Source organism: Strix uralensis, chromosome 2, assembly GCF_047716275.1.
Source record: "Strix uralensis isolate ZFMK-TIS-50842 chromosome 2, bStrUra1, whole genome shotgun sequence".
In the NCBI taxonomy this organism is placed as follows: Eukaryota; Metazoa; Chordata; class Aves; order Strigiformes; family Strigidae; genus Strix; species Strix uralensis.
In genome coordinates, this window is record NC_133973.1 from 40,705,678 (window position 1) to 40,733,161 (window position 27,484).

Below are 27,484 nucleotides of genomic sequence, written 5' to 3' on the forward strand. Positions count from 1 at the left end.
AAAACTGTTGTTTATCATCCCCAGGAAAATATGAACCACATTTGTCCAAATTACAAGCTGTCAAAAAAAAAAATCACTTTTGTGATATTTTGTGATATTCACAGGATACTACTTCAGAACAAGCAACACTGATGGTGATTTCAGCTTTCCTGAACACGCTTCATCCTTCTCACAGGTCCTGTGCATGACTGGAGCAATGAAGGACACTATGCTTCGGGGCTCAGGGTGACACTGCTGCTCTCAGGCACTCTCACGCTGATGGGGCTGCTGAGTGCAGGAAGCCCTCTCCTCCAACTCGGCTGTCATTCAGCCAGCATGGAGGGAGAAGCCAATGGTTTAACTCCAGGGCTTAAAAATCCCTGGTGGGAGGAGACAGTCCCTCCTCCAGGACATCGTTAGACCAGCTTCTCTGCCAAACAGCCTCTTCCCTTTCTGCCAGCTTTCTCTAAATAACCTCCAAACACCGCCCCTGGTGAGACGGGGTCTTGCAGAGTGTGACGGTCCTGCACAAACCCCCATGGCAGGCTGGGCTCTGCGTGCAGAAGGAAGCTGCCACCTCGTGGGTGACACTGCGGGTAATCAGGTACTGATGAAGCATTTCACAGCACCACTGCACAGATGCAAAATCTTACTAAAGGCATTTGAAATGTCTTTTTTTTTGTTCTGCAAACCACAAGCTTAGATACAAACCAGAACATTATTTTTCCTTTCTTTGAAATGGTCTCTATGCAGAACTAAAATGTAAAAATATATAATCACAGAAAAAGTTAAGGTAGAAAAGGCATGGTAATGACAGAAACTAACTAGCAGAACACCAATAAGAGGTACAGTCATAAATAAATCTGTAAAGCAGGTTTCACAGAGTGTCAGCATAGTCCAAGAAATAGACACACAAATATGGGTACTTCCTGATTATATCAGGCTAAGAGCTACAGCAGATGTATTCCCCCACTAAATGCATACTCTCCTTTTATTCTGATCAAATTACCTCATATATCTCATGGTTTAGCGTCTCCACAATGACATTATCACCTGTCTGATCAATACGGACCACAGGTCTCTCCAGTTTAACTCTGCCTTTGAGGCGTTCCATTATTTTCTCCGATATCTGACCAGAACCCCCTTTAAACTTCCTCTCCTAAAAAACAAACAGAAAAGAAACACAAACAAAAGATCACCAGCATTAATCACAATGACATTGAATATGAGTTCTGCTCATAATCAAGAAACTCCAGGCCAAATTTGCAAGTCCTAAGGGTGCATAAAGAGGCCCAGACTTTCAGAAGAGTGAAGGCATAAACCTGAGCCTCAGCGGGGTTTGCTGCCTAAACTACTTTTGCAATGACTTCCTCAATTAGCTGGCTTAAAGACTCTTGAAGTCTAGAGAACAAACACATATAATGCCAATATTCCAGCTAGTATAAACATATCACTTCATTAAAAAGAGGTTTTGAGTACTTTACCCATCGTTGTGCTACCAAAACCCCCATGTGTGACAAAGACACCAACTTGCATCTGTACAGTGAAAGCCTGCACCAGCCCAGAAGCAAGACTTTAACTAGGTCTGGCCTCGAGTGCAGCAGGCGATAAGCTTTATCTGCCCCTAGGAAGACACAAAGACATTGCTGTCTGGAAAAAAACACAGTCTGTGACACATATTTCCTAACGATGTCTGTGCAGAGGCTCAGGGGAAGTACTAACCCTCTTTTATCTACCATCCACCAGTGTTGTATCAAGCAGTTCAGTTTTACGTATAAGATGCTGGTACTGGTAGGTAGGAAAGGATCCACAAAGTCTTGTGCTGAAAGACTAAAATGGCTGCCTGAAGAAGTTTTGTAGACTCGTCATGGCTGCTAAGTTAGAAACCCTTAGCGTTTTTGCTCAAATGATTCTGATTGGGGTGAGGGGAGAGGGAAGGATGGTAGAAACCAAGACAGCTTGCCCCACCCAGGCACAAAGAAAAGAAAGTGCTCTTCCCAGGCTAGCTTTCCCCTCTCCACATGTCTTGTTTAGTTACAAGTATCTTGGGATTAATTTTATTTTTAATTCTTGCTGCAATGTCTAGCAGTTGCTGACGTTGGACAGCAAATGTGGTTGAGGGGCTCCTGAGGAGGAAGGCTCAGGGCAGCATTAGCTCTACTTACATCCTTCTATTCTTACCACAATGGACAGATTTTGATGGAGACTTCACATCTCTCCAGACAACTTCTCTTAATGTCTCCCTATCCCAGCACACTTGGAAGGATGAGCTACTGTCTCCACTTTTGCTGTTGGCAGCTTAGGTCTGACATGCTGTACGCGCTTTCTGAAGCTGCGTTAACTGAGGAAGGAGGCTAGTAAAGGGTGCCGGCATACCATAACCAAGCTACTTCCACAGCCCTCTCTCCCCTTTTCTGAAACTTCATCCAGAGCAATCACATGAAAACCATGATGTTCTGCTAGCAACCAGGCACCTGCCATGACCAAGGCGAGAAATGTGCTGCCATGTGAGCTGTCCCAAGAAAGAAGGGCCTTTTGCTATCCACTTCCAACCCTTGTTGTTAGAGGCTTCAACGCCAAAAAACCTCTTTTCACTCTGAAGTACACTTGCTTTGAACTCCTGAAAACATTTAAATGTGCTAAGTAACCCACAGAAAACAAATTGGCAAAAAAGCAACAAAACAGCAACAAAAGCACTGTGCTGAAGTGAATGCAGGAAAAAACAATTGACTAAATTGTCCCAATTTATCCCAAAGCCTAGCTAATAAAATTCCTCATTGTACAGAGTTCGCTGAGAGGGCTGTTCCACCCCATGAGAACATGATTGTCTCCAGCGCCACATGCACTCGGTGTTTTGTCCTCTTTTCATTAATTGCAGGGCTTTGATAGGTACAACACTTCTTGCTCTTTATAGTTTTAAGAGAGGAGGAAAAATATGAGACATTTTGTACCTGGCCCCCATTGGTGATAGAGAAAATCCTGGCTGTGCCCCCACACTGCCTCACGTACCACAGGAACCAGAGAGCAGAGACTTCATGAGGCTCAGAGGTGACATTGACGTTCACGAAGAAGGTGGCAAATTCTTTAGCAGATCTGCATGAGACAAAGAAGCAGAAACAGGCAGTGAGTAAATGTGACTTCCTGCCTGCTTTCAGGATTCTCTTTGTTATTCTTACTAAGGGCTGCTTTCCCAAAGTCGGAAAAGCCAAGATGATTTATATCTGTCTCATTTTTCAGTCTGTAGCAAGACTGTTTCAATAGGTTTATATCAGCACCTCCCTCCCTCCCAAAGCATCTACCCATTCAGTTTGAAATCCCACTGATTTCACCTTATTTCTTTAAATAGTTTCCCAGCTGCAATTTTTTTCATTAGAACAAATACTTTTCTCAGCTCCATAGGGAGCATATTGGGCACATCATTTCCAAGGTCTGACAGGTCCCGAGGCACTCAGCTAGCTACGCAGCCAAGACATCCCCTATCTCCCACGTAACACTGCTGCACAGACCTTTTGTGAAACCAAGAATCAGACACGGTAAATAACCCAGAGAAACCAAATTGGCAACCATTGCCATAAATATAAGGAGAGGGTCAGCTGTCTACCACAATAAGTCCTCTGAATGTAAACAGAATGAAGACCTGGCTATTCACATTTCTTTCATTTGTGGCTACAGATCGGTAAGAGAATTGAGATCATTTTGCAAAGAAGGTGAAAGGTTTTTGATCTGGATAAAGTTTCATAAAACAACATGAACTTATAATCGTCTGCTAAAGGAAGGAACTTTGCAAGTTATCTGGGCTAAATTATGTAATTTGTAAACTTTTATAACCACATTTCCCTGCGTTGAAGTTCAGTCACCTCTATTTCATTATCCAGGATATGAAAACATCCTGCACGCAAGAACCCTTTGCCACAATCCTGAAAGACACTACGAAGACACTAAACAGTTGTAGCAGGTTCAGGCCTGAGAAATGTGAAGAGAGTCTCCAGGATCAGTAGATGCTGATATGTGACCCTTGACAAACAAATCTTCTTTTATAATCTTGACCCAAGTTATGTAGAAAATGCTGTGGAAGAGCTTTTCTGTTTAGAGCACTACAGTTTTTAACTATCTGTAGAAAAATCTGGCTTGGCTTAAAGATCTAAAATGGCTTTTTACTGAGTTTCTGAATATGTTTCAGCTGAGCACATCCATTAAAACTGGAGAGCCACAAAACCATTGGCAGTAGAAGCAGTCTTGCAGAGAAGCATGTTACAGGAGAGATCAATATAAACCCAGTTCTGCTTATACTCCACCAGCTCCCTGACTAAGAGGAACAGTAAAAACTAAAAGAGGAAGAGCCAGTGCACTTGCACAGAAAGGGTAGTTCAAAGTAACCAAGTATGCAGGCAAATGGCTCATAAAACTAATTGTAAAAAAAACTACAATGCCACAGAGAGCAAGATAAAGTCCAAATGGCTGTACCTTGTATCACATTGAGCCAAAGCAAGATTTAAGCCAGCAAATTAAATTTCAAAAGAAGAGTTTTGGTCAGGAAGCTGCAGACACAGTGCTAAACCACAGTCAGAATGAAAGGGCAAACAGAGCACACCCGCACAAATAAAAAGACGCTGACTACAAGGGAGGAGATGTTACAGAATAGCACAAGGGCCAGCACAGCAAGCAAGGACACAAGTGCTCATATGAACACACTTCTCCGTGCCTTATAAAAATAAGTAATTGAGAAAGGAAAGACAGAAAAGTCTTTTCAGTTGTCATCACCTCATATTGAACATTGTTCCTTTTTTTATTTATACGGTGTGGTCCCTCATAGATGTATAAAACACACTGGCCATTTTCTAGGTGATACATCACCTTGGGCCCTCTTCCTACCAACAAGAGTTGATGCTCTGTTGGACCTGCTACTCACAAACAAGGAAGACCCGTTGGACAATGCAAAGGTGAAGGACAGCCTTGGCTGCAGTAGCCATGAGATCGTGGAGTTTAAGATCCTGAGAGGAGTAAAAGAAACAGCAGAATTGCAACCCTGGATTTTGGAAGAGCAGATTTTATTCTCCTCAAGGATCTGCTTGGCAGCACCTCATGGGAAACTACCCTGTAGGGCAAAGAGGCTCAGGAGAGTTGGCTGGCGTTCAAGCACAGCTTCCCCGAAGCAGAGGGAGGGTGCACTGTGATGGGCATAGCTAAGGAAGCACAGCAACAGGCTTGCTGGGATGAACATGGAGCTCCCGACTGGGCTTGGGCACAAACCAGCCAGAGAGGTGAAAGTCAACAAGAAAGGTTGCCTCAGCTGCCTTGTTTCCCTACAAGGGTTTCAGAGGCCTAGCAGGCACTACTGCTGAAACAAGGAGCAGCATTTGAACTTCTCCAGAGTTTCCAGAGCCAAGAGCTGCTCACTGTCCCCTTCTCAGGTCTCATGCCACCCTGTGCATGGAGCCACCACTGAAAGCAGCTGTCCCCCAGCACAGTGTGTTGCTCTCTGACGTGCCAGTGGCACCTGCCTGCTCCATGGTACATGTGATGCAGCTCATGCAGTAAAAGCAGACCCATATGATAACTGCGCAGGAGAGGACACAGCCAAGAGTTAGAGGACATCTCTCCTCAGCTCCTAGCCTGCTGTGGGGCTGGGGAAGCCCCCTCACCTCCTTCTGCCTCCATTCCTGTGTCTGCATGTGACCTTTATTCATGCCTACAAAGTGGAGTTTTATTTACATGTTGCTTTTCCTAAAGACAAAGGCCCTCTCCAACCAAGTGAAGTGAAAGCACGGTGGGAAGCGCCCACACTGTCAATCCCGTGTGCATGGGTCTGCTGAGGCAAACCCCAGGTTTCCCCAGCACCTTTAATCCCACCTGCCTGCCAACCCAAGATCTGTGTACCACCTTATCATCCATGGGCCCTCACCCACTGCCTGACAACAGTCCGTCACAAAGACCAACCTCATATCAAACACCTCCTGCTCTCTCACCAGCTGTACCCCAGCTGTACTCAGCTGTACCCCAGAATTTGCCAGGGACCTACTATCATTGTGCAGCTGGATTTCAAAGTGAATAAAGAGTTACGTACTTGGTCCAGCAAATCTTATTTATCAGCTCTTTCATGGTCATTTTGTCCCATTCTTCAGCATGAGGAGCATCCCATGGTGCTTCAAGAGGAATCTGGAGCCAAAGGCAAAATATTCAAGAAATTATTCAGTACTATATCATTGCCTGATCATAGCTAGTTAGTAGTATAGAGCTGATTGATATGTTGGCCAGGAGTTGCTTTTGTCCCCTGCACGTGGCTGTAGATTTGGAATAAATTCACTAAATGTAATAGTTTCCATTCACACCTTTGGGCATGAATTGTACCATGACCACTAGATCTGGCTTTGTCTGAGCAATGAACTATATCCATATGCTGGGACTCATCTGGCCTGTAGTCATACAGAAGTGAGGTGTCTCTTCTAATTTAGTTGTCTTGGTGTCCTCTAACACCTGAGGGAAAGAATTCTTTCTCCAGTGAGAGATTCAGTTAGAAAACAGGTATCCGAAGGCCCCCATGTCTCTCTGTTAACTACAGATGGAGTAAAAATGTCTAAATACTATTATTTTTAGACAGTTCAATTCTTAATAATAATCCATTGCATATAAGTATTGTGACATGAAGACACTATTCATATTTGAATCTTTAAAAAATACATATTATTTGACAAAAAAAATGTAGCATCATGCACAAATTTGGTTCTGCAAAACCACATAAACTCGATGAACTTTGCAGGAATGCCGTTAGTTATATTTGAAGGTTATTGTAAGGTAGGGCCCCTCATTTGTAGCCAGATTATAATGTAACTGATAAATATTTGAAAGACAGCATGGTGCTCCAGGGGCTACTTTTTGCACGCAGGAAGATCTGCAGTTGTACTGCTTGAATTTCAAAGGCATTTACTGTTTAAGAATTTTAGGAATAAAATTACTATGAAGCCAAACTGGAGTCCAGATTAGGCAGCTACAAAAAAGAATCACCCTTATTCAAAAAGGCTGTAACAGGGCAGGGGGAAAAACCCTTCTCATCTCCCAGCTCGTGGAATAGTTTTCCCTGGCATGAGAAAGTACATACACCGAGGTTTAACCTCATTTTTTTCAGATATCTTCGACACCTCCAGATCTTTTTGTATCCTCTCATAGAACCATAGAATAGTTTGGGTTGGAAAGGATCTTTAAAGGTCATTTAGTCCAACTGCCTCTCAGTGAGGAAGTCCTATTATTCCTGATAGTTCCTGGGCAACACAGATATCTTTCTTGATGGATGTTTCTTTTTCTCTTATATTAAAGAAGCAATCAAAAAGCCTGCCAGAAACAAAACCAAACTAAGCCAGATTTACTCATAGTGACATGAGCATTGTAGGAAACAGATGCAATTTACACAGCCTACCTCTTTTCCCAGTTTGTCCATCGTCCTCCAGAAGTTATTGTAATCCAGATAAACTAAGGGATTCCATGTTGAAGGGGAAATATTAGTGAAATAGCGTGACTTTCCCTAAAATACACATAAGAATATAAGCAACTGAAACACAACAGAGCATATCTTCATTACTCAAGAACACAAAATTCTTGAAATTATCACATGGTTGACTTTTGCCCCAAAAGACCTATTCTTTTTTCTTTTTCTTTTTTTTTATGAATATGCATGTAAGCAGTGGAATGCATGAAGCTAAGTATGAGGGGAAAAAACAGTTGGGCTGACATTAAAAAGGACAGTAACACTTTTTTTTATTTGGAGGGGATAGGAAGGGGTACATTTGTTCTGAGCAGGTTGTCAAATTCTCAGCTAAGGAGACTCAAGCAATGGCCAAGGAGGTAATATTCCTTGTTCCTAAGCATTCTTTGTTATTATATATGAATGAATCTAATGTTTGACTGCCTGCTGAAATGTGCATCCTAAAATTTGCAGGGGTCTAAAGCTGCATGCATCTTAAACTTTTAAACTAAGCACCTTTATGGTACACCTCACCTATAAAAAGTAAACGTACCTCTTTATTATGCTAGGTGACTTGGGAGAAACCTAGCCTAAAACAAAACCAAAAAAAATTGCCAAAAAAAGTTTTTGGCTGCAGGAAGAAAAATTTCATACACTTGCAAAAATGGTAACAGTACTTACAATGTGTATGACACATAGCTGCAACAGGAACACAGACTGTTTGAGATAATCCTGTGATATAATGATAAGCAAACCAATCTAACAGCAGCTGGTTCTTTGTGATAACTTTAATCTGAAAGATAACTGGATAAGCAGTCAACATTTTCTCTTACTAAATTGCTTTGAACCTTCCCCCATGTAAATCAACGGCAAATTTCTTATCAGACTTCTTTAATGTTTGCTCTTCCAGGTGTGTCAAAAGTTTGCAATGAGGTCACATGGCAGGATGCAGCGAACATGCTGGACCATGACAGGTAGAAGCTGTGGTGCTAAGCAGTGTGCAATGTGCTTTTCAGTGCATTGCATATCGTGCCAGCCCATTGTGTCTGGCAGGTGGGAGTCACAGACCAAGCGAGAGGCTGCAGTGTTGCAAATGCATGCGAAGGTGACCCAGGGACAGGGGGACAGGAAGCAGGAGCCAAATGGGCCTTCCCCACACTTGGTGTGAGAGAATTTATTGGTCTTCCCCACTGACCGGTCTTCCCCACAACGGTGTATGTGTGTGTAAATACATATGGATTTCTGATATTCTTCAGAAAATTTTTCTGCAAAGATCATAACAAAGATAAAAGGTGCAAGATGAAACTCAGGGACCATAGTGAACTTTCAGACTTGGCAAAAGCAGTAAAAAATCCAAACTCCCACATTTTGGTCAACTTTTGCCAGCCCCAGTGCAGGTACAATGGAGGAGACAGGGGTACACAGGTAAGGGACATAAGTCTTGCTATGGTCAACACTGCTTGGTCCCTCTCTCCCCAGAGGATGGCTGCAGTGGTGCCCTAGCTCTGGTGTCCATCTGGGCCCGTGGCCCACTCTGTGCTGTACCTCCTCACTATCTTCAGTGAGGGCAGCAGCAAACATGCTCTCCTATTTAGTCTAGGCACAGTAACCTCTGCTCTGGGCCAAGAAAAGCACAAGGTTGTGATCTCAGCACTTAGTTCAGCTTGAGATCCAAGTGCTTAAAGGTTTTTTTTTTTTTTATTTCCAATAAACGTTGAGTTTCCAAGTCATCAGGATGACTCTGAAGGTGGTTGGTTACCTCTGGATTTCCGAGTATGCAATCTTAATCTTATGTACCACATACTTTTTTCTTTCTTTTATCCCCATTTCATTCTGTTTTAGAGAGTTACATTGGAGGATGGTGAGCAGAGGCTGCTGCTCCAGTCTTCACCAGGTGCACATGTGTATGTATGCAAAACAAACTTCTGCCATGGCAAGAGCAGAGAAAAATGCTTCTATGAACTACCAGCAAGGGAATCCTCCATATGACACTGACTCCTCCTTTTCCTTGAGCATAGTTTCTCACTGCCGGTTTGGAGCATGGTGTGTTCATCCAAAGAAAAGAGGACCAAAAAGCTCATGCAAAGGGATATACTGCATGCTACAGCTTTTACTGTCATAAACCTATGCTGTATCAAACAAGGAAAACCTGATACAAAGCAGTAATATATTGCTAATAATTTTCTTCTTATTGCACATTTTGTTTTTCAAGAAGATCATCAAATACTGCTCCTTCAAAATTCATTTATTGCTAGACTTTTTATTCTGGTTGGGAACTCAGGTGCCATCAATGTGTCTTCCTTGACATGCTTTAACACCATTAATCCTGCCCTTAAGCAGAGATGAGGAGTAATGCTGTCAGGCCACCTAGCAACAGGTGAAGATAAGTTATTACTGAAGTTCTGTCATGTCGATACTGCAAGGGGACAAAGGGAAAAGATAAGCCCGTCGTTCAGGAATAGCAGCAAAAACTTCCCAGTTTTTCACTGTTCAGTGATACCTCTTTTCATTAGGCTTTTTGATAAGTGACTGTGCTTGTACTGAGTGGTGTAACTTGCAAACACCTCTCCTATCCTCAGCTTACTTAACTCAAAAAAAGCAGCACTTCTTTAAAAAGAAAGTCAAGAAAGTAACTTCTTCTAAGGCTCCTCTCCTCCTCTTGATTTCAGCCAAATCTATTCATTGTATTGTTGGAAACAACAGACCAAGAAAAGTCTCTCTCAGAAACTCTATGATGAGGTTTGTGCCAAAACAGCTTTTCCAACCCCCAGCATTAACTATACTGTGTTCAACAGCTACAGGCTGAGAAACTCCCAAACTATTCTGACTGCTGCAGATGGGGCAACTGGTGAGAGAACTTGCCCACTGCCTGGCTACCTAATATTTTCCTCCCAGTTTTCCACCTCTATACTAGCTGTAGACCACCATGACTGCAAACTGCTGAGGACTGATCAAGAAATCTTACAATCTTGTGCACTGGTATGACACATATCACATTGGATATTCACTTATCTGCTACTTGAAAAAAGAACTATCCTTTCATCACTGATCTGCAAATATTATTATCCCCACATCTTTGGTCGATGGCATAGCCCAGGAACATCAATTAGAAAACGTATTTTATCTCCTGAGAACTATGAAATGCCAACTGATAATTAACAGTCTAAAGCCGCATTACTTGTTGCTCTCTTCTGCCTGCAAAAAGACGTAACTTCAGTAAGACTGGAGACCAAGGGCAGGAAAGGCTGGAAAAATACAACAGAGCTAACAGACCTGGAAGAGGCTGAGACTGAATTTAGAGAGCCTGAAATAGTTCACAGGCACACTAATTCCTTATGCAGGGGGGCTGGACCTATAAGAGGTGGGAGCTGATTGGAGGGAAGCCTAATTCTAACAAATTCCAGGAGAGAAATTCCCACTGCCCATCAGAGAGTGTGAGCCAAACAGCCACATCAGTTTTTCAACTCACTCTCTTGCACAAGCATCTCCACAGCAGGGAATAAATCTAGCGCAAATGACCTAGAGCTGGTAAGTTATTAATTTGTTTTTAATATTGTGTCCCTACTAGGCAGAGGACCTCTGGCTGCATGTTTCACAGAGGAGCTCACTGTAAGCAGGCAAGGGCTTGCAATATTCCATTTTTAAACAAGTTTATAGTGTTCTGGGTGTATTATTTTGAGAACTATTGTTTTCTTAACTGAAAGGCAAATAACCTACTGGCTTTGTTCCCATGCTAACACAAGGCTGCTTGACTGACCCACAGAGTTTATCTAACTTTTTTTTTCATTTCCTGGTGTGTTGAACGCTTTCTTGCAGATCTCAGATTTGAGTCCTGCTGCCTGCCTGGATTAGTTACCCCACACCAATCCAAAGGAAACAATATCCCCAAGTGCTGTACTTCAGTGGTTAGAAAGAAAGCAGCAGAGAGAGATGTGTGCTGCAAGGTCTGTTTTTCCCTGCCCAGGGCTACCCTGTGGCTTGTAGCCTTAACTACAGGAATTGAGCCCAAGCTGTTCCAGCTGTGACACCACCCCAAGTTTTAATTTGTGCAAGAGGAGCAGACAATTTCGCCGGTCTTGAGAAAGGCAAGTCTGGCTCCTGCCCACTGTGCTGAGGGTGAGCTACATGTCAGGAAGCCCAGGAGAAGCTCCCCTTGCGCCTTGGGGTAGGTGTTGCCATTGCCCTCGGGCAGCCCACAGCACACACAGCCAGAGCAGCAGCTCCTTAGGTGTGAGCCCTCAGGTGGTCATCCTTCCCTCCTCAGTATCTGCGGCAGGTCTGGCCTTGCGAGCATTGCAGTGCCTTGGACTGTCTGTGATTCCCCATGTCCAAACTGCAGACTTATGGTGATCTGCACAGACTGAGTCACAGATTTACCTGCTGCACCCTAATCTCTTAATCTTAAAGATAGTTGAAGGAAAGAATATGTGGCCAGTGTGAAGCATTGTGTAGAAATGCTCATCTTTTGTCAAGTGTTACCCTGCTCTGAAAATCATAAAATCACTACTTATTTACTAACATTACATATACTGGAGCTGGGTGCTGCTGCCAGATACTGGAGGACTGCAGTTATATGAGAAGGTTAATACCACACCAAGGCCCTAATGCCTTTACTTTCTAGGGTCTTCTACTGAAGAAGGTGAAAACAGAGCACAGTGTGACCTTCAAAGACCTCTGTAAAAATAAAGAGCTATCTGCCTCTTCTGGGAAGGAAGAATTTCAGCACATCTGCCTTTTCTCAGTCCTAAAGCATTCTTGATGAATTATGGGACAGTAGCCACAGAGCAATTTGGCTGGAAATAAAGTCGGGCTCATAACAAAGTCTACAGTTTGAAGTTACAGATTTACGATGACAAGATACAAATTCCTGACTGACATCAAACAGTCCATGTTACCATGCTAACTGATGGGAAAGAATGAACAAACAGGAAAAAAAAAAAGATAAACAGTAGTTACAAATTTGGAGTTTTCAAATAAACTGTAGCTGCAAAGGAAACCTGCCCACACGAAGCAACATGGTTTTTAAAGCTTGCAGTTCATGGAATTTTCCACACGCATATGGGAAAAATTCCTTTCAGAGCAAAGAATCTCATGAAATCCCTCCAGGGATGTCCACTTTCCCTTGGCTGCTTCCACTGCTAGGATAAACCATTTCCCCATTTTCCCCTAACTCAATCCAAGCAGTACCCTGGAAAACTTCAGAAAGAGCCAAACTGAACCGATTCGTATGGTAAACAAAAGATCAAAAATCTCTTAATCTGAGGATACTGGAGATTATATACAGTTGAATGACTGTCACAACAAAATCTAAAGCCATGTTTAGTCAATCCTCAAAACATTCTCCCTCACACCTCTGACAAAACTGCGCAGCATTGCAGACTTTGGAGAAATGCCCTTGGGAAGAAACCTTCCTGTCTGGCCCTGACTACATGCTCCCTGACAGTCATCAGCTAATAGAAACAGCAGATGATGTGCAAGGATAAAAGTTTTAGTCATACTTTTCAAACCTGAAAGGCAGCAACTGGCCCATGGCCGACAGTGTATTAGCCCAAGAAGCTGAACACATCCATCTTTCAGATTAATATTTAATTTCTGGGGCAATGATCATTTAGTATCAAATAATCTCTTGCTAACACATTTTCTATCATCTAGGAAATACCACAGGTGCTTGGATTCCTGGAGCATCGTTAATGAATACGAGTGGCACATCTATAGCCAGTAGAGCACAAATCCCTACCTGGCCAACTCACCATCACAGTGCGGTAACAGTGTGCAGCAGGTAGGTAAAATGTACAAGCCCTAAGGGCCCTGTGCACTCACCAACCCAACTGATAGCCAGGACTGCACAGATGGTTTTCAATAGGCTTCTTGTAGAAGTGGGATGTAAGCGAGGCTTCAACAACAGATCTCAAATAAAGGGCACCATGACTACACAATGTCTCAAGGAAAGAGTAAGGAGATGAATCAGTGGAAAACCTTAGGGAAAGGAAAGAAAACAAAAAGCCTGCAATTCATGGGAAGAGGATATGGGAGGAATGAGACCTGCTAGAGGAAAAGCATCATTGTTGTTTATCCAGTGTTTAAGGCTGCCCATGCTGGGAGAGCTTAACGCCCCTTTGCTGTCACCCTGGTCCAACCAGGGGACCCTAGTTAGCTCAGCAGGACCACGATGGATGCCAAATCTAGAACTGATCCACAGCCTCTGATCCAGCTGAATAGCTCATAATGCTGCCTCTTGCTTAGAAACATGCTTTCACTTCAAAGAAAACTTACGAAATTACATGGTCATTAGCAAGGACATGCATAATGTAATGTAAGACAAAAAAAAGCTGCAGCTTCAGTGTCAAAATGGATTAAGGGCTCAAAATCATGTACCCATTAGAGCCTTTTATTTAACATACAGAAGATAAATGCCTTTTAGGATGCTAAGAGATCCATGTCTGAGCTTAAATTAAATAGAGTGGACCAAACATTCAGCTGGTACAAATCAGCCCAGCCCTCTTGCTGTAGAATTACACCAATTTTACACCAGGTGGTGTAAAATAACTTTTTCAGTATTATGTATTATTATTATTATGTATTAGTATTATGTATTCAGTATTCAGTATTAGTAGCTATGCAACTATTTAAGATGTGACTATTTTATGAGCGTGGCATGAATCTGCCCAATAAGGAGAGGTTACAGAACCAGATGATAAAACTTTGCAGCATGAATGCATTGCTCTGATTTTTGGAAGAAAAAGTGGGAAGATAATAGAAATGAAACCAGTTAAGGCTCCATCACATAGCCTTGCCTAGTTCTGCCAGCATCTGGAAAATACCAAAACTAAAGCATATTAAAAAAATTAAAAGGTGATGGTCTTTGGAAAGTAAAGTCGTTTGTGAGTTATGAAGATAGACGTTCTACCTCATACCCATGAATCTTAGGCTTCTCTTTGTCCCTCTCCCTGCTGCTCTCTGTCTGCCCTGGTTTTAGCAGTAGGTCCTGACTAGGACATGAGTAAAAATTCATTGAGCTAAAGATCTAAGACAAGGGCTGGAAATCTGCTCTGAGGACAGGTTTCATTACAGTTCACTTTAGCCACGCCAATACCTACTCGAGAGTGGCCATCTGGATTCCTGCTGCCCCACATCTCAGACATGAAGCTTACAGTGAGCCTTGAGAGGGGCTTGTTTCTCACGATTAGCTAGAGAAGGAACATCAGTGAGTCTCAAATTAGATGCCCAGCTTCCAGACATCCACTTGTAAGTAAGATGAAGCCCACGCCACGGGACCGGGAGGGATCTCATGTGAATCTAGTTACATAAGTGGGGCAAATATGTTATACTACTCCCAGACTAGTCCCATAATAATGTTGTCTAGTATTGTCATCCAACAGTATCCACCAGTATTATGTGTTTTTTTCCTTATTTAAATTTGGCTTTTATTTCAGAACAAGTACTTTCTGAATTTCAGGCAAAAATTCGTTAGAGAATATGTTCAAAGATAATCAGGTGCTGAACGTATCCCAAATTTTTTAAGTGCTGTCAGTCCCATTTTCTGAGTACTTTTCAAAAGCAAACAAGAACCACTGATCCCACTCCCAATACATTAAAATAGAATAACAACAAGTCAAACAGACGCTTCCTGGATTACGAAAAGCAAGCTTTAAATGAAACCTTCTTAATGATTGTCAGTAATTTCCAAAGCTCAACAATACTTTCAGTATCTCAACATGAAAGATGCAATACTTACCCCCTTATAATGGATCATATGACCCTCCACATTCACTTTATAGGTCTCAATACCCAGCTCTTTTGCCAGTCGGAGAATCCGGTTTTGGGTAGGGCCCACATACGATCCACCAACGTCTACGTAATTAACTTGACTGTTCTGTCAAAAGTAAGAATACAGGAGTCAGCAGCTGTGCTGGAAGCTCCTCAATACAAATATCTAGAAGTAGAAAGAATTATTCCATACTGACTAGCACTGCAACTATATGCACAGGAGAAAATGTGTACTGACTGACTTAAAAGTAGGCAGTATTGAGCTCTATAATGACAGACACATTTAGATCACACTGTCTTCACTCTGTCGCACACATGTGTGCAACTGGGTTTAATTCTTGTTTAAATGTCACTGTAGTTTTCAGTATTGACTTTTTAGTCTCACAAAAGACATGAGAATATGAAGAAACATCCAACCAAATCAATACTTCGGTTAAGTCTAAGCCCAGTTTTTCAGAATTAATGTTACTTTTCTGGTCATTGCACAACATTTCTCAGGTTGAAACCATCTCCAGAGCCAAGGCTTGTTTTCTGTCTGTAGATGCCTGCTTAGACTTAATGCTGTAGATGCTAAGCACCACACTGCAGCATTCAAGGAGAGTAATCTCCTTTACAGCATGGCACACCTTGTCTCTTGCCTGGTGTGCTCTGGCTAGCAGCTCCCAGCCGTGCCTGCCACTGAAGGTGCTCCACACACCCCTCAGACGAGCATCGCGCTCACTTGGGAAGCAAGAAGAAAGCAAAAACTTTCAGGGATGCCCACTATTACAAGCAGGCTGATTTCCCAAGATAGTAACTCTTTTTAACACTGTTTATAGTGAGCATTTTAAGCTAGGCATTCTCAGTGTCACAGAAGGATGGTGTTTACTCTTCATGTTTCACATACAATGATTTCTGCTGAAACACCACTGTTTATCTCTGGTTCCCCAGCAATGGCATCTGACATAATTTAAACCTCCCTTAATGCCAGGGTGGGAAGCAGAGGTAATGTCTGTAGTACTTTACCCTGTGCCACAGGTGACTTGTAATTCCTTTAATTTTCTTTTTAATGCCAATCAAGACATGGTCCATTTTTAGAAGCAAGAGTATTATTTCAGGTAATGTTAAGCCGTGTTAAAGTGTATATCTGAGCTGTAATGATGTCTGGCCCTACTAAGGCTTCTTCTTATAGGGCCTTTAGTTATCATGCCTATTACGGTACGCAAAATGAGATGGGAATGAGAGGAGAAATGCTTTGACATTCACGGTCTCAGGTGATAGTTTCCCTCTGTAATGTTAAAGGCAGAGCAGATCCTGCTGTGGACATCTTTCACCATAGAAGGTTATCAGGTTGGTCAAGCATGACTTCTTCTTGGTGAATTCATGCTGAATGATGACTTTCTTGTGTTTCATGTGCCTGGAAGTCATGTCCAAGTTGCTCTATCACCTTCCCAGGGATTGAGTTGAGGCTGACCAGCCTGTAGTTTCCTGGGTCCTCCTTCTTGCCCTTCTTGAAGATAGGAGTGACATTTGCCACATTGTAGACCAGCATTTCATGAAGCACTTACCCTGATAGTGAATGTCCTTCCTCCAACTCTGTTCCGGGCCTCAAGAACCACCACACTGATCCCAGACTCAGACAGCAATTTGGCGGCTGACAAACCTACCATAAAAAGAGAAAGTGCTTTAAAGCAAGTAGCAGCAGCCAGCCACATTAATGGTTAAAAACTGAACCAAAGCTTCATGGTCAGAGATTTCAATACTGTTTTCAAAAATTCCTGAGATAAGTCAGAAACTTTTCGTGGTGTCTTACCAGAGAATTCACGTGGCTGCTGCTTAGTTGCATGATATAACCATCTCCATAAGTAGCATTCACAGACTGAAGTTTCTTCCCTCAGGTTAACATTTTGGCATTTTAAAAACAGTAAAATCTCAGTTATTAAGGGACGTGCATCTTACTCTTCATTTGTGCAGTGCATAGAAAGGCAGAACCCAGCTTGTGGGGCTTGTAGTGCTAAAGTGATAGAAATAATAATATACTAAATAGGCATGTTCCAGCAAGGTAGGCTTCCAGCTTCTTCTCTCACTCATCAACTCTCTGCTCTGTTGCTATCTGTTGTCCTCATTCACATGCAGAAAGAAAGTCTGCTTCACTGTCAAGCTTCATTTTAAGCAATGGAGTTTGACCATGGCAATCAAACAGGCTGTATGTAGATACTTTATAAAAGGAAGTATGGTCTCAGCAAAAATCATCTAATTACGGAACTCTGTGATGAAGGCACTAGAGACTGCTGAAAATTCAATAGGACAGGAGTCCTCTTTGCTTTTGATAAACACGAGCTGAAATTGTAAAAAGCAATCACGAGTTTGTGAAATCAGATTATCCCATTGCCCTGCAGGCCAATTTGGCACTGAAGCATTGTTTCTTTGGAGTTTTTTCCCCTCCTTAAGTATACAAAAGCCAGCCTTATTGATCAGAATTTCCAAGATACCCTGCAGTAAGGAATAACAATATTATATTCATGTTTATTATGCTACCTTGAAATGTGATTAAAAGCAACTGTTCATGAGCCTACAAAGAATGCACGCCTGAAAAGACCAGAGGAGAGTTGTTCTGGGCAGTGTTAATTGTACTCATTTGTTCTGAGGACAATATAGAATAGCCCATAAACTTCTGTGCATATAAGCTTTTTTTAATGGGGAAGTTGAACACCATTCACTGGAAACCAGAACTGAGGAAGTTCAAATGTCTTACATTGACAAAAATTATATATACGATTTCCATACTTGTCTAAAAATAACTTTACATCCTTGCATCATATTCTTTAGACTGCTGCTGGAGCAGAAGTATACTTAATTCTTCCATCTATTTAATATTCTGATTTTTAAAAATGCAAGCCATTGCACTGACTCAGTGGAGTCAACATCTTATAAATTGATCTAATTTCTGTCAGTAGTTTTTGATCAATTTTTTCCTGCATGAAAGTGTATAGAGAATATATTACATTTATTTAATAGTTAATTCTTTAATCCTTTCAGTGAGTGTTCTCCTCTTCCTCAACATAAACATAGAAGACAGAAGTCTATAATGTTGGAAACATGAACAGCAGTATTTTTTTACAATTATTTATACTTTTTATATGAGGAAAAATTATTTTTCAAAATATACAGTGGTTTTTGTCACAAAAAAGTGGATTTCCTACTCACATAAAATAAAAAGTTGAATTTCTCTGTTCTGCATAAATACCACTGGACACTCAGGCACGAGTGGGTAATTCTTTTGTAAGAAAGTTTACCGTAGATATACAAGTCTTGAAAAAGTGCACAGCACATTCACGCGTTACTCTAAGGAACATGAAGCAGCAAAAAATCAGGCCTAGGTATGAAAAATATTTGTATGTGAATCTTTAGTGCCTAAGACCATCATTTCATGCTGTATATGCTAGCTGTATTCATGCCACAGCTGTTTAGGAAGAATAATGGTTGCACTGGACTGGGTTGGAAGTTAAGCTTACTACTAGTTTATAGCTTAATTACATGATATATCCAAATAAAGAAGGACTGCTAAAGGATGAAGAACTTGGGATAATGTGGCTGAGGTTCTCTAACCTATTTGCTTGTTAAACTGTATTTCTTGCACTCCAGCCTTATAGGTTTTTAGTTTCATTACTGTTAAGCCAAGTGCCATCTTAGACACTGATAAAAAAAAAAAAAAAAGGCTTCAGAGCTACACAGACTGGGAAAGGGCAAGAGATACACTGGAACAGTGACGTCTTACTGGCAACTGGGAGAGGGCCCGACTCAGAAGTAAGAACAATGAAAAATATGTTGATTAAAGATTGTTACTACACATTTATTTGTTTAAAGCATGGAAACAATTTTCTTTCAAAATGGAGGACTAGCAACAACACCCACACAAAGGGTATCTCTACGCAGCTGTCTACCGAACCCAACTCTAGCTCCAAAGTGTACCAGATACAGGTGTTTCCACAGGTCATGAAGCCTATGTGCTTTTGATACACAATTAACTGCTAAATAGATTGCATATCTTCCCTTTATCTTCTCCATAACTTGAATTTTTAAGACTTTTGTCGCTGTTCGAGTACCCTCTACAGGACTGGACACCATAGAGTGACCATTTACTTCTGTTTGATCGCTGGGGTGAGAATGAGAGAGTGGAAAGAACGAGACCTCCTTTCCAGCTCCTTGCTCCATCTCTGCCTGCTCAGCTCCCTTCAGGCCACCTGGAGCTCGCCTCTCACCTCCTCTCCAACATCTCCACTACTTCCCCAGAGGACATCACACACCTTCCAGGAGCTGTCAAGGGGGAGGGCAGGACCCTCATACCACCAGGGTCTCCCGCAATGTGAGCACTGCTCTAGAGCCCTGGCTCTCCACCACGCATGGGCTTTGACACCAGCCACAATGTCCTGGGATACTGTGGATATCCACAGCATCCTGCAAGCATGCCATATCGGGCTAAACCGAGCAATGGGCTGTGACCTCTCAGGCTGCTGCCACAATTCAGGCGAGGTATTTTAAAACTCACCTGCATATGCCCATACAACTGTAGCACAGACATGCCTGTCACAGTCGAGGGCGCTGCTGTGCCCCATTGCTGCCTCCACCTCCTCCAAGTGTAGCCTAGGGATAAAGCTCCAAACCACCCCAAATCACTGGCTGCACTCCTTCCAGATACCACTCTAATTCTATGAATTAGAAATATACTACTTGCCTCAGAAAGATGAAAGGAGCCTGCCAAAACCATGCCTCATTTGAAGTATCTGGCTGTAGAAATTCAGTTGTTATTAGATGAGAATAAACAAGGCAAGATGACTTATACATCCTCCACAAGGGTTTCTATGGCAATCTCACAACAAGATCCCCCCCCGTCTGAAGAAGCCATGCAGGAAAGCTCTATTCCTACTGATTTTGCAGTGCTATTAAGGACTCGGAATTGCTGCTGCCACAGATCATGCTGCCACTGCTTTCATTTCAGAAAATTGTCATAATCCTATCAAGCAAAGCAGTTTCAAGTGCATCAAAACACTGGATATACAGGGTTTTTTTTTTTTAAAAAAAAAACAAACTAAAATGAATTTATGCCAATCTGAAGACTACAAGACATACACCGTGGCTGAAACATAGAGATGCTGAACAGTAGTGAATTTTGTATGTAGACTGATGGAAAATACAACAAAGCATGTCTCTACCTCGTAGGAGAGAAGGGTTCAACTCTACAGGTAGTGCACAAGACTGGGACTTAAGAGACCGGAGCTTGACTCCCAACTGAGCACTTTAATATGGGAAATGTTTCCCCATTTTGTAGGGAAGCGTTTATGAGGGTAGCGTTTATAAGAATAATTCTAAGTTGCCTCTATAGTGGAGTTGATACAGGGCATATGAGCAGATACGAGTTCTGTAACACAAATGGTGGGAGTCTTTAAAAAGTTACTTTATTGGAAATGTGATAGTAACACTATAGTAATAGTATAGTAATTCTACTTTTCAAAGTCTAGGATTTGTGAATCCACATCAAACAGATTCACTGATATGCCATGATCAGAAGCAAAAGTCATCAGCATCCTTCCCAGAGACAGTACTTCTTACGTGATGTATGCTGAACATCTTCAAAACATGCAAGGGCAGTGAATGGGAGTGATGACAATCTGATACCATTAACCTTTTAACCTCTCAAACTGAGGCCACTATATATGTGGATATTGAGCACACCAAAACAAAGGCAGAGAAGGTTACCTGTTACTATGGAAAAGGTGACTGTCTGCTGGTTTTCCAAATGTATTGTTTGCCTACTTGCTACTTTCTTTGACAAAGTGCATTTGCCTTTTATGGATCCACTGTCGGGTTGAAAGTTTACCAAAACCAACCTAATACAACATTCCTTCATAAAAGCCTTGTTAATCCACCCTACCATACATGGAGTGGGATAATTACATTCTGTGAAGGACGACTAACCCATTAGTGTAGCATTCTAGCAGGCTTTAATTGAGTAGCATGGAAAAAATCTTTCTGGAAAAACTCTTTACTTTTTCTGATCTTAAGCAGGGGAATAATTATAAAACTTTTTCACTCATTCTAATATACATCAGTAAAATAAGACAATTGTCAATATATCCTCATTAAAATTCCACTGTAACGACATGCTAATGCTGTGATTATTTTTACTGTTTCGCTGATGGAAAACCTAACACAATTGAGTAATTAAATGTGGCAATGGCCACCTTAGAATCAGCTCTCATTATTCAGCTAGAAGTCTCTTTGACAAGTAAGCATGAACCTGTCATAAGAGACACAAAACATTTCTGCCATGACCACAGGGTAAAATCTCCCTTTCTCACCTCTTTCTTCTCCTTCTTCCCCCTCCCCGATTTTCTTTTCATTGGGATTTTTGTGCTCATCATGGTATTTAAATAAGTTTTAAAATATAGTTAAAATGTGCTCAGTTACATCAGACTGAGCAGAAAAATCACTAATGAGCAACAACATATAGAAGGCTGAGAATGAAAGAACTGTTTTCTTTGACAGACTAAGGATTTGAAGACTTAAAATTGCCACTGAAAATGAAAACACAAAACACTTGTTAATTAAATTACAGCCCTTTAAATTTATTAATAAATTCCTTTTTTCTCCTCTAGCAAAAATAATCCAGTTGATTCAGCAAAGATTTCAACCAAAAGAGAATAAATATTTTCTATTACAGAGTACATTGTCCAACTGAGACCAAGCCACTCTGACTGGTTTCAACGGTGCTACTGTCTAAAGGCTTTCAACAGATGCAAGCTTTGTTCTGAAGGGTACAAAGGCAGTTTCTCATGGACAGTGTTAACAGAAACAGTGGGCAGGAAGAGGGAATTGTATCCCGAGGATGAATCCACTCCTCCGTACACACCCACTGGTATTTTCAAAGTCCAGAGCCCATTGCAGTAAACATCTCTTCCCCAGAAGTACACCCACCCCCCCAAAACAAAAGCAGGAAAAAGTTAACTAGTATAAACATGGGGTTAGAAATGCAGCATCCTCTTTCCCCTTACATATTAAAATGAGTAGCACCGGTTAAGATAAGGATGGTTTGATACCATTTAGTTAATAGAAACACCTAAGGTAATTAAGCAAAATTTGTTCAGTGAAACGGTTGTCAAGCATTGGAACTGGCTGCCCAGGAAAGTGGTTGAGTGACCACCCCTGGAGGTATTTAAAAGACCTGTAGATGTGGCACTTAGGTACATGGTTTAGTGGTGGGCCTGGCAGTGCTAGGTTAATGGTTGGACTTGATCTTAAAGGTCTTTTCCAATTCTATGATGCTATGATTTTCTGACTATTGAAAATTACTTTGGTCAATATGCAGAATAAATTTCTGTTAGCTAAATGGTGATCTTCAACTAAATAGTTATGGGGAAAAACATTGTTAAACTATGATCCATGTCACTGCCACAAGTATCAAGAACATCAGCAACGGTATTCACAGGCAAGACATAATGCCTGTCCCATGCCTGGTTTTGTTATGTTAGGATATTTAGAGATCTGTCCTAACTACTTGGCTATTTCTTTTGCTCTCTGGAGTAAATAACACTTCTAAGACTTCAGACCTACCTTAGCTCTTTCCTGCCTTTCAACACCTTTCACCTAAGCCTGAGGCATGATGCAAAATCTACTCCTCAAGGACAAACCACAAGTTTACAGCACTCTCTTAAGAGCTCTGAATTTGCTAACCTATGAATCACACTGGTGTACATTTTGGTTTTGCCAGAAACAAACCTGACACATTCTTCATTCAAGAGCAGAACCAGCTGTGAATATTAAGGTTAACCCCTGGGTTAGACAAGGTTTATAAATTATACATTTACCATAGAAAACCATATGAAGAATACGATGAAAGATGAAGAAAATAATAACATTTCTACATCTGGTTATATAATGAACACATCACAACCATATTTTGTCCAAACCTAAATATCTAGCATTGAGCATAACACAAAGGAGTGTCTTAACCAAAGCCCATGCTCCACATCATAAGGTTTTGCATCTTTAGTAGCAAAAACTTAGAACACATTATGAAGAAGGAGGCAAATGGAAACTGGTATTTCTGCTTAGTTGAAATTACTGTATAAAACATCCATTACACTTTATACGGGAGTCTGATAGTTTTGTTCCTGCTGTAAATTTTTCTCATGACAGTCACCTTGCTAGCAGTCCATGAGGAACTGGGAAATCTATGAAACATTGCTATTTATTTCTGCATCCCAAAAAATGGCCTTTAGGAATTTCTGGTACCAAGCGAAAATATTATCACTGATTATCAGCTTTCCTGTTGGACCCAGAGAGAAAGTGGGAAGGAACCAGACAGCCAGAGCACAGGGCAGATGTAAAGAGATAAACACAGGACACATTTTAGGAACCAGCTATTGCATTCCTACAGGTCAAATTCTGGGTAAATTCAGAAGTAACACTAGAAAAAAAAATCTACTGAAAACTACTCCAAATTTACACAGGTGGGACTGATTATATCTTCTACCAGTAACTGTGTATTTGACAGTTTATCTGACACTACCACCCACCAGCAGCTTGGCATGCTGTCAAAACCAACAGAGCAGTATACAACATACGTTGTGCTGCCATTATAGCAAGCAAGAAAAATCTGCCTTTCCTCATTATTCAGTCTTCCACTCAGAGACCACAGCCAATGCGTAGGTAGCTCAAGTGGTAAGGTTGTCGATCACACACTGTGGAGCAGAAGATGCCAACATAGTGCTCTTCCATGGAAAGAGAAAAAAAAAGCCTTAATAGTGTATCATATGTTTTACGTCAATATAAAGACTAATTATTACTATTTTTACATCCCGGCTTTTCCTACAGTTTGGTGCCTTTGGACTCCTCCATAAGTGCAATAGAAAACAGTGCTGTTTCCTGCACACGGCTGGCAAATCTAAGCATCTGTTTTGTTGAGCCATGAGATCTCCTCATTTCTAGCTAAGAACAAACATGGTTTTATGTGGAAATAAGAACTAGCGACATCAAAGAATGATAATCTTCAGTGTAAGCTTCAATTATGGCTGTGTTTCCCTTGTGTTTTGTGCTTGTAACACGATGTGCTGAAACTTCTTCCAAAAGATATTTGCATACAAGTTTTCCTGGACTTGCCTGCTTCTGGACATACTTCTCCATATCTGATGCGTCTCTGGTATGCATTATGTAGACAAATATTCTTAATTCTCCATGCTTTCTTTCGATAAACTCGGCTTCCAGTGTCCAAAATTCATGTGTAAGGTGAGGCTGGCACATGAATATACCCCAAACTCCTCATTAAAAAAGTTAGGGTATTTTGCTTACACTCTTTTTTTGCCAAATTTTGAATTATTTAAGCTTGAATTTTCAGGGTGTGGTTTTCAGGCTGATTTTTTTTTTTTTCTGGAAAATCTTGGTCAACATTGGCTGGCTATTTCTGAACCTCTAGGGAACAAACATTATTTGATTTTGAAAACTCATGGCTTTATTTTATTCCTATTTTGGAAGTTCTAGCAGCAACTTGAAATTTGGCAAGGAGGTAGCCTTTGAGTTAACATAGCTCATTTTGTAATCTATGTGAAAATATGCCCTGATAAGGTCAGCTAGAAAGTTTTGAGGAATTACAAATCACACAGAGGCAGCAGCCATTTTCTAGATCTGAAAAGCTGAAATATCTGAGGTTTCTGTCAAAACTCTCTGAGCACTTAATGCTGTCCAGTTGTTACCGAGCAGTTCCCAAGGAGTGAGTGAGCGTCCCAGACCTCCTTACAACCCATCTCTTATCTCAGAGTACCTGTGCACACTGCATCCTAGGGTGGTGGAGCCAAAATATGAATTTCCCAGTAAATGTGGCCTTGGCTTGCAGAGCAGGTAACGGAGATGGGATGTGGACAATGTGTCAGGAGAGGTATGGCAGTGACTTGCTGCATAAAAGGGAGAACTTCCAGAAGCCATCAATACAGCAGTTAGTCCACACAGAGGATGACAATCTCCTAGTCCTCAACTAGTGTAGTCCCTTAACTCAAGCAGCAGAGAACTCTCTGATGGGATGTCAGGGTTACAATCCTGCCAATGAATCGGACACGCATCCACGGCAATTCATGTGCTGTCAGCTTCTTGTGTTTAACTAATGAGGGAATTACATAGCCTAAACCAAAATGCACAAGGAAAAGGTCAAAATCAATCCAAACCAGAACACCCTCCTCAGTTCAGTAGAAAACCCTATAAATAGAAAACCGGAGCAATATTCAAGGCATATAAATAAGAACTCCCTGTGGGTATGGGGAAATTCTTTAACTTAATTCATCAGTTTATTTAATATGTTTGAGTATAAAATGTTATAATGAATATTAACTGTATTATGGGGGACAGTATCCATTAAGAATGATACAAACATGTGCCTGGGGTCTATTCCTGGCCATGATCCACATTTTTAGCATGCACGCCCATGTGAAAACAGACACCTAGCCCAAGCTCTGCAGCTCCCTCTCTGCAGGGGTCCAAATGTACTTGCTGATGCATTCTGGACAATTTGAATATAATTCCATGGGGTACAGCAGAAAAATCTCAGCAGTAGAGGCCACCAGAGCTGAGTTCTTCTTCCAAGAGCCTCCCCACTGCGAAGTGCTCTTTGCAGAAGCTCCTTCCATCCCTAGATTGCAGCTTCCTATAGGCAGAGTCGATTCTGTGTCCCTGTGAATGACCACGTACAGATGTGTGCATACAGAGGGCAGCAGCATGGATGAGAAGCATGTGTTAGGTTATACAGAAATTGGCTCTCAAGACCATGCTTAACTTCAAGGAATAGAGGTGCCAGTCAGGATTTGAGCTTCATTTTGCAAATACTGCACAAGTACTTTAAAAAGCCACAATCTCACTCCTGGGAAGCTCACACTTAATATAACAAGAAGGTTGCTTATACCTGATACACATTTCATGTATGTCTAGTAAAGAACTGGTTTATCCCGACGTTTCCCATCTTTTCTTGCAAGCATCAGGTAATGAGTATATAAAATACAGAAGTAGAGAAGAGAGTAATCTTACCAGACGAGGCAACTGCAAATGTATCTTGAGAGAAATAAGCAGCAGCAAGGCAAGACTGCAGTCAGAGAGACGCTGAGGGGAAATCCTCTCCATATTGGAGCATGTTTTACTATTTATCTTGACAGAACCAAAATTCCAGATACAGATTACCTTTTTTAAGACCAGAAAGCAGCACTGTCTAACCTCTTACAGAATGGAGGTGTAGGTATATTGGTACAGGAATGGTGGTGACAGAGAAGCTGTGTGGAAAGCAAAACCATCCAGGAGCAGATAGGAATTATAGTGCCCAGCTATGAATGGTATTACATATTAAAGATGGATTAATTAAGAAATAAGGCATTTATTGTCCATTTTTCTAAGGCTGTTATCTTAAAATGATGCCTGTTCTAACTCATAACAGGCAAACACCAATTTCTATGCCACTGGCATGACATAAGGGTTTCCATTGGCCAGAAAAATATTCCTGTGCCTCAAGAGTGCTGTGACATGTTTATTTGTCTTCCTAATGCCACTGACAAATTTTCAGGGACTGTAATGCCTTGAAATTTCCTGCTTGGCTCCATTTCAGACTCCACACCAGGCTTCAGTCCAAGGCGTAAGTGTTCTGAAGTAACTTACTGATTCTTGTACTACTGAGACAAGATACCACTTGGAAATGCTTGATGCATTTTCCAAAACACTGCTACAGGTTGGAAAGCTGGAGGAGCAAGGTACCCTCAAGGGAAGAAGAGCTCAGAGCCCTAAAGACGACATGAAGATCACATGGCCATCAGCTGCACACAGTACGGGTGGTAATTCCCTAAGGGCACCCTGTGCATTACAGGAGCCTTAAGGACGAAGACCAAATGACTTGTGCTATCAGAAAAATACCCAGGCACCTGGTAAAACTAAAACTAGGTCCAAACTCTTTCTTTCTATTCAGCGATACTACAGATTTACATAATTACATTGTCACAAATAATTATTTAAACAATTTCTGTTATTTTAGCAAATGAAATAATGTAATTAAGTAAATAATTTGCTGTTTTGTGCATCAGTTCACTGCATATTAAAGAAAGGAAAGACTCTGACTCCTCCTCAATTCTAACAAAAACTTATTTTATCTATAGCAATAATGGTTGTAGTATCACTGAAGTCACTCAGTCACATAACTCACCTTTTCTGAATCACAAGTGACATAAAGACTCCCTGAAAACTGAAACCTGGCCAAAGCTGCTAACACAGTATTTATCTCAT

General features: G+C 41.4%; 1 protein-coding gene across 1 annotated transcript in view; it reads right to left on the reverse strand.

Moving 5' to 3' along the window:
- LOC141939210 (amine oxidase [flavin-containing] A-like) overlaps positions 1-27,484 on the reverse strand; it is a 38,257-nt gene that overhangs the window by 9,864 nt on the left and 909 nt on the right. The window contains exons 2-7 of the mRNA XM_074858492.1: positions 16,750-16,844; positions 15,171-15,308; positions 7,391-7,495; positions 6,044-6,135; positions 2,931-3,072; positions 989-1,138 (exon numbers count right to left, since the gene is read on the reverse strand). Of these exons, the coding sequence (XP_074714593.1) occupies positions 989-1,138; positions 2,931-3,072; positions 6,044-6,135; positions 7,391-7,495; positions 15,171-15,308; positions 16,750-16,844 (722 nt within the window). The remainder of the gene's footprint in view (positions 1-988; positions 1,139-2,930; positions 3,073-6,043; positions 6,136-7,390; positions 7,496-15,170; positions 15,309-16,749; positions 16,845-27,484) is intronic.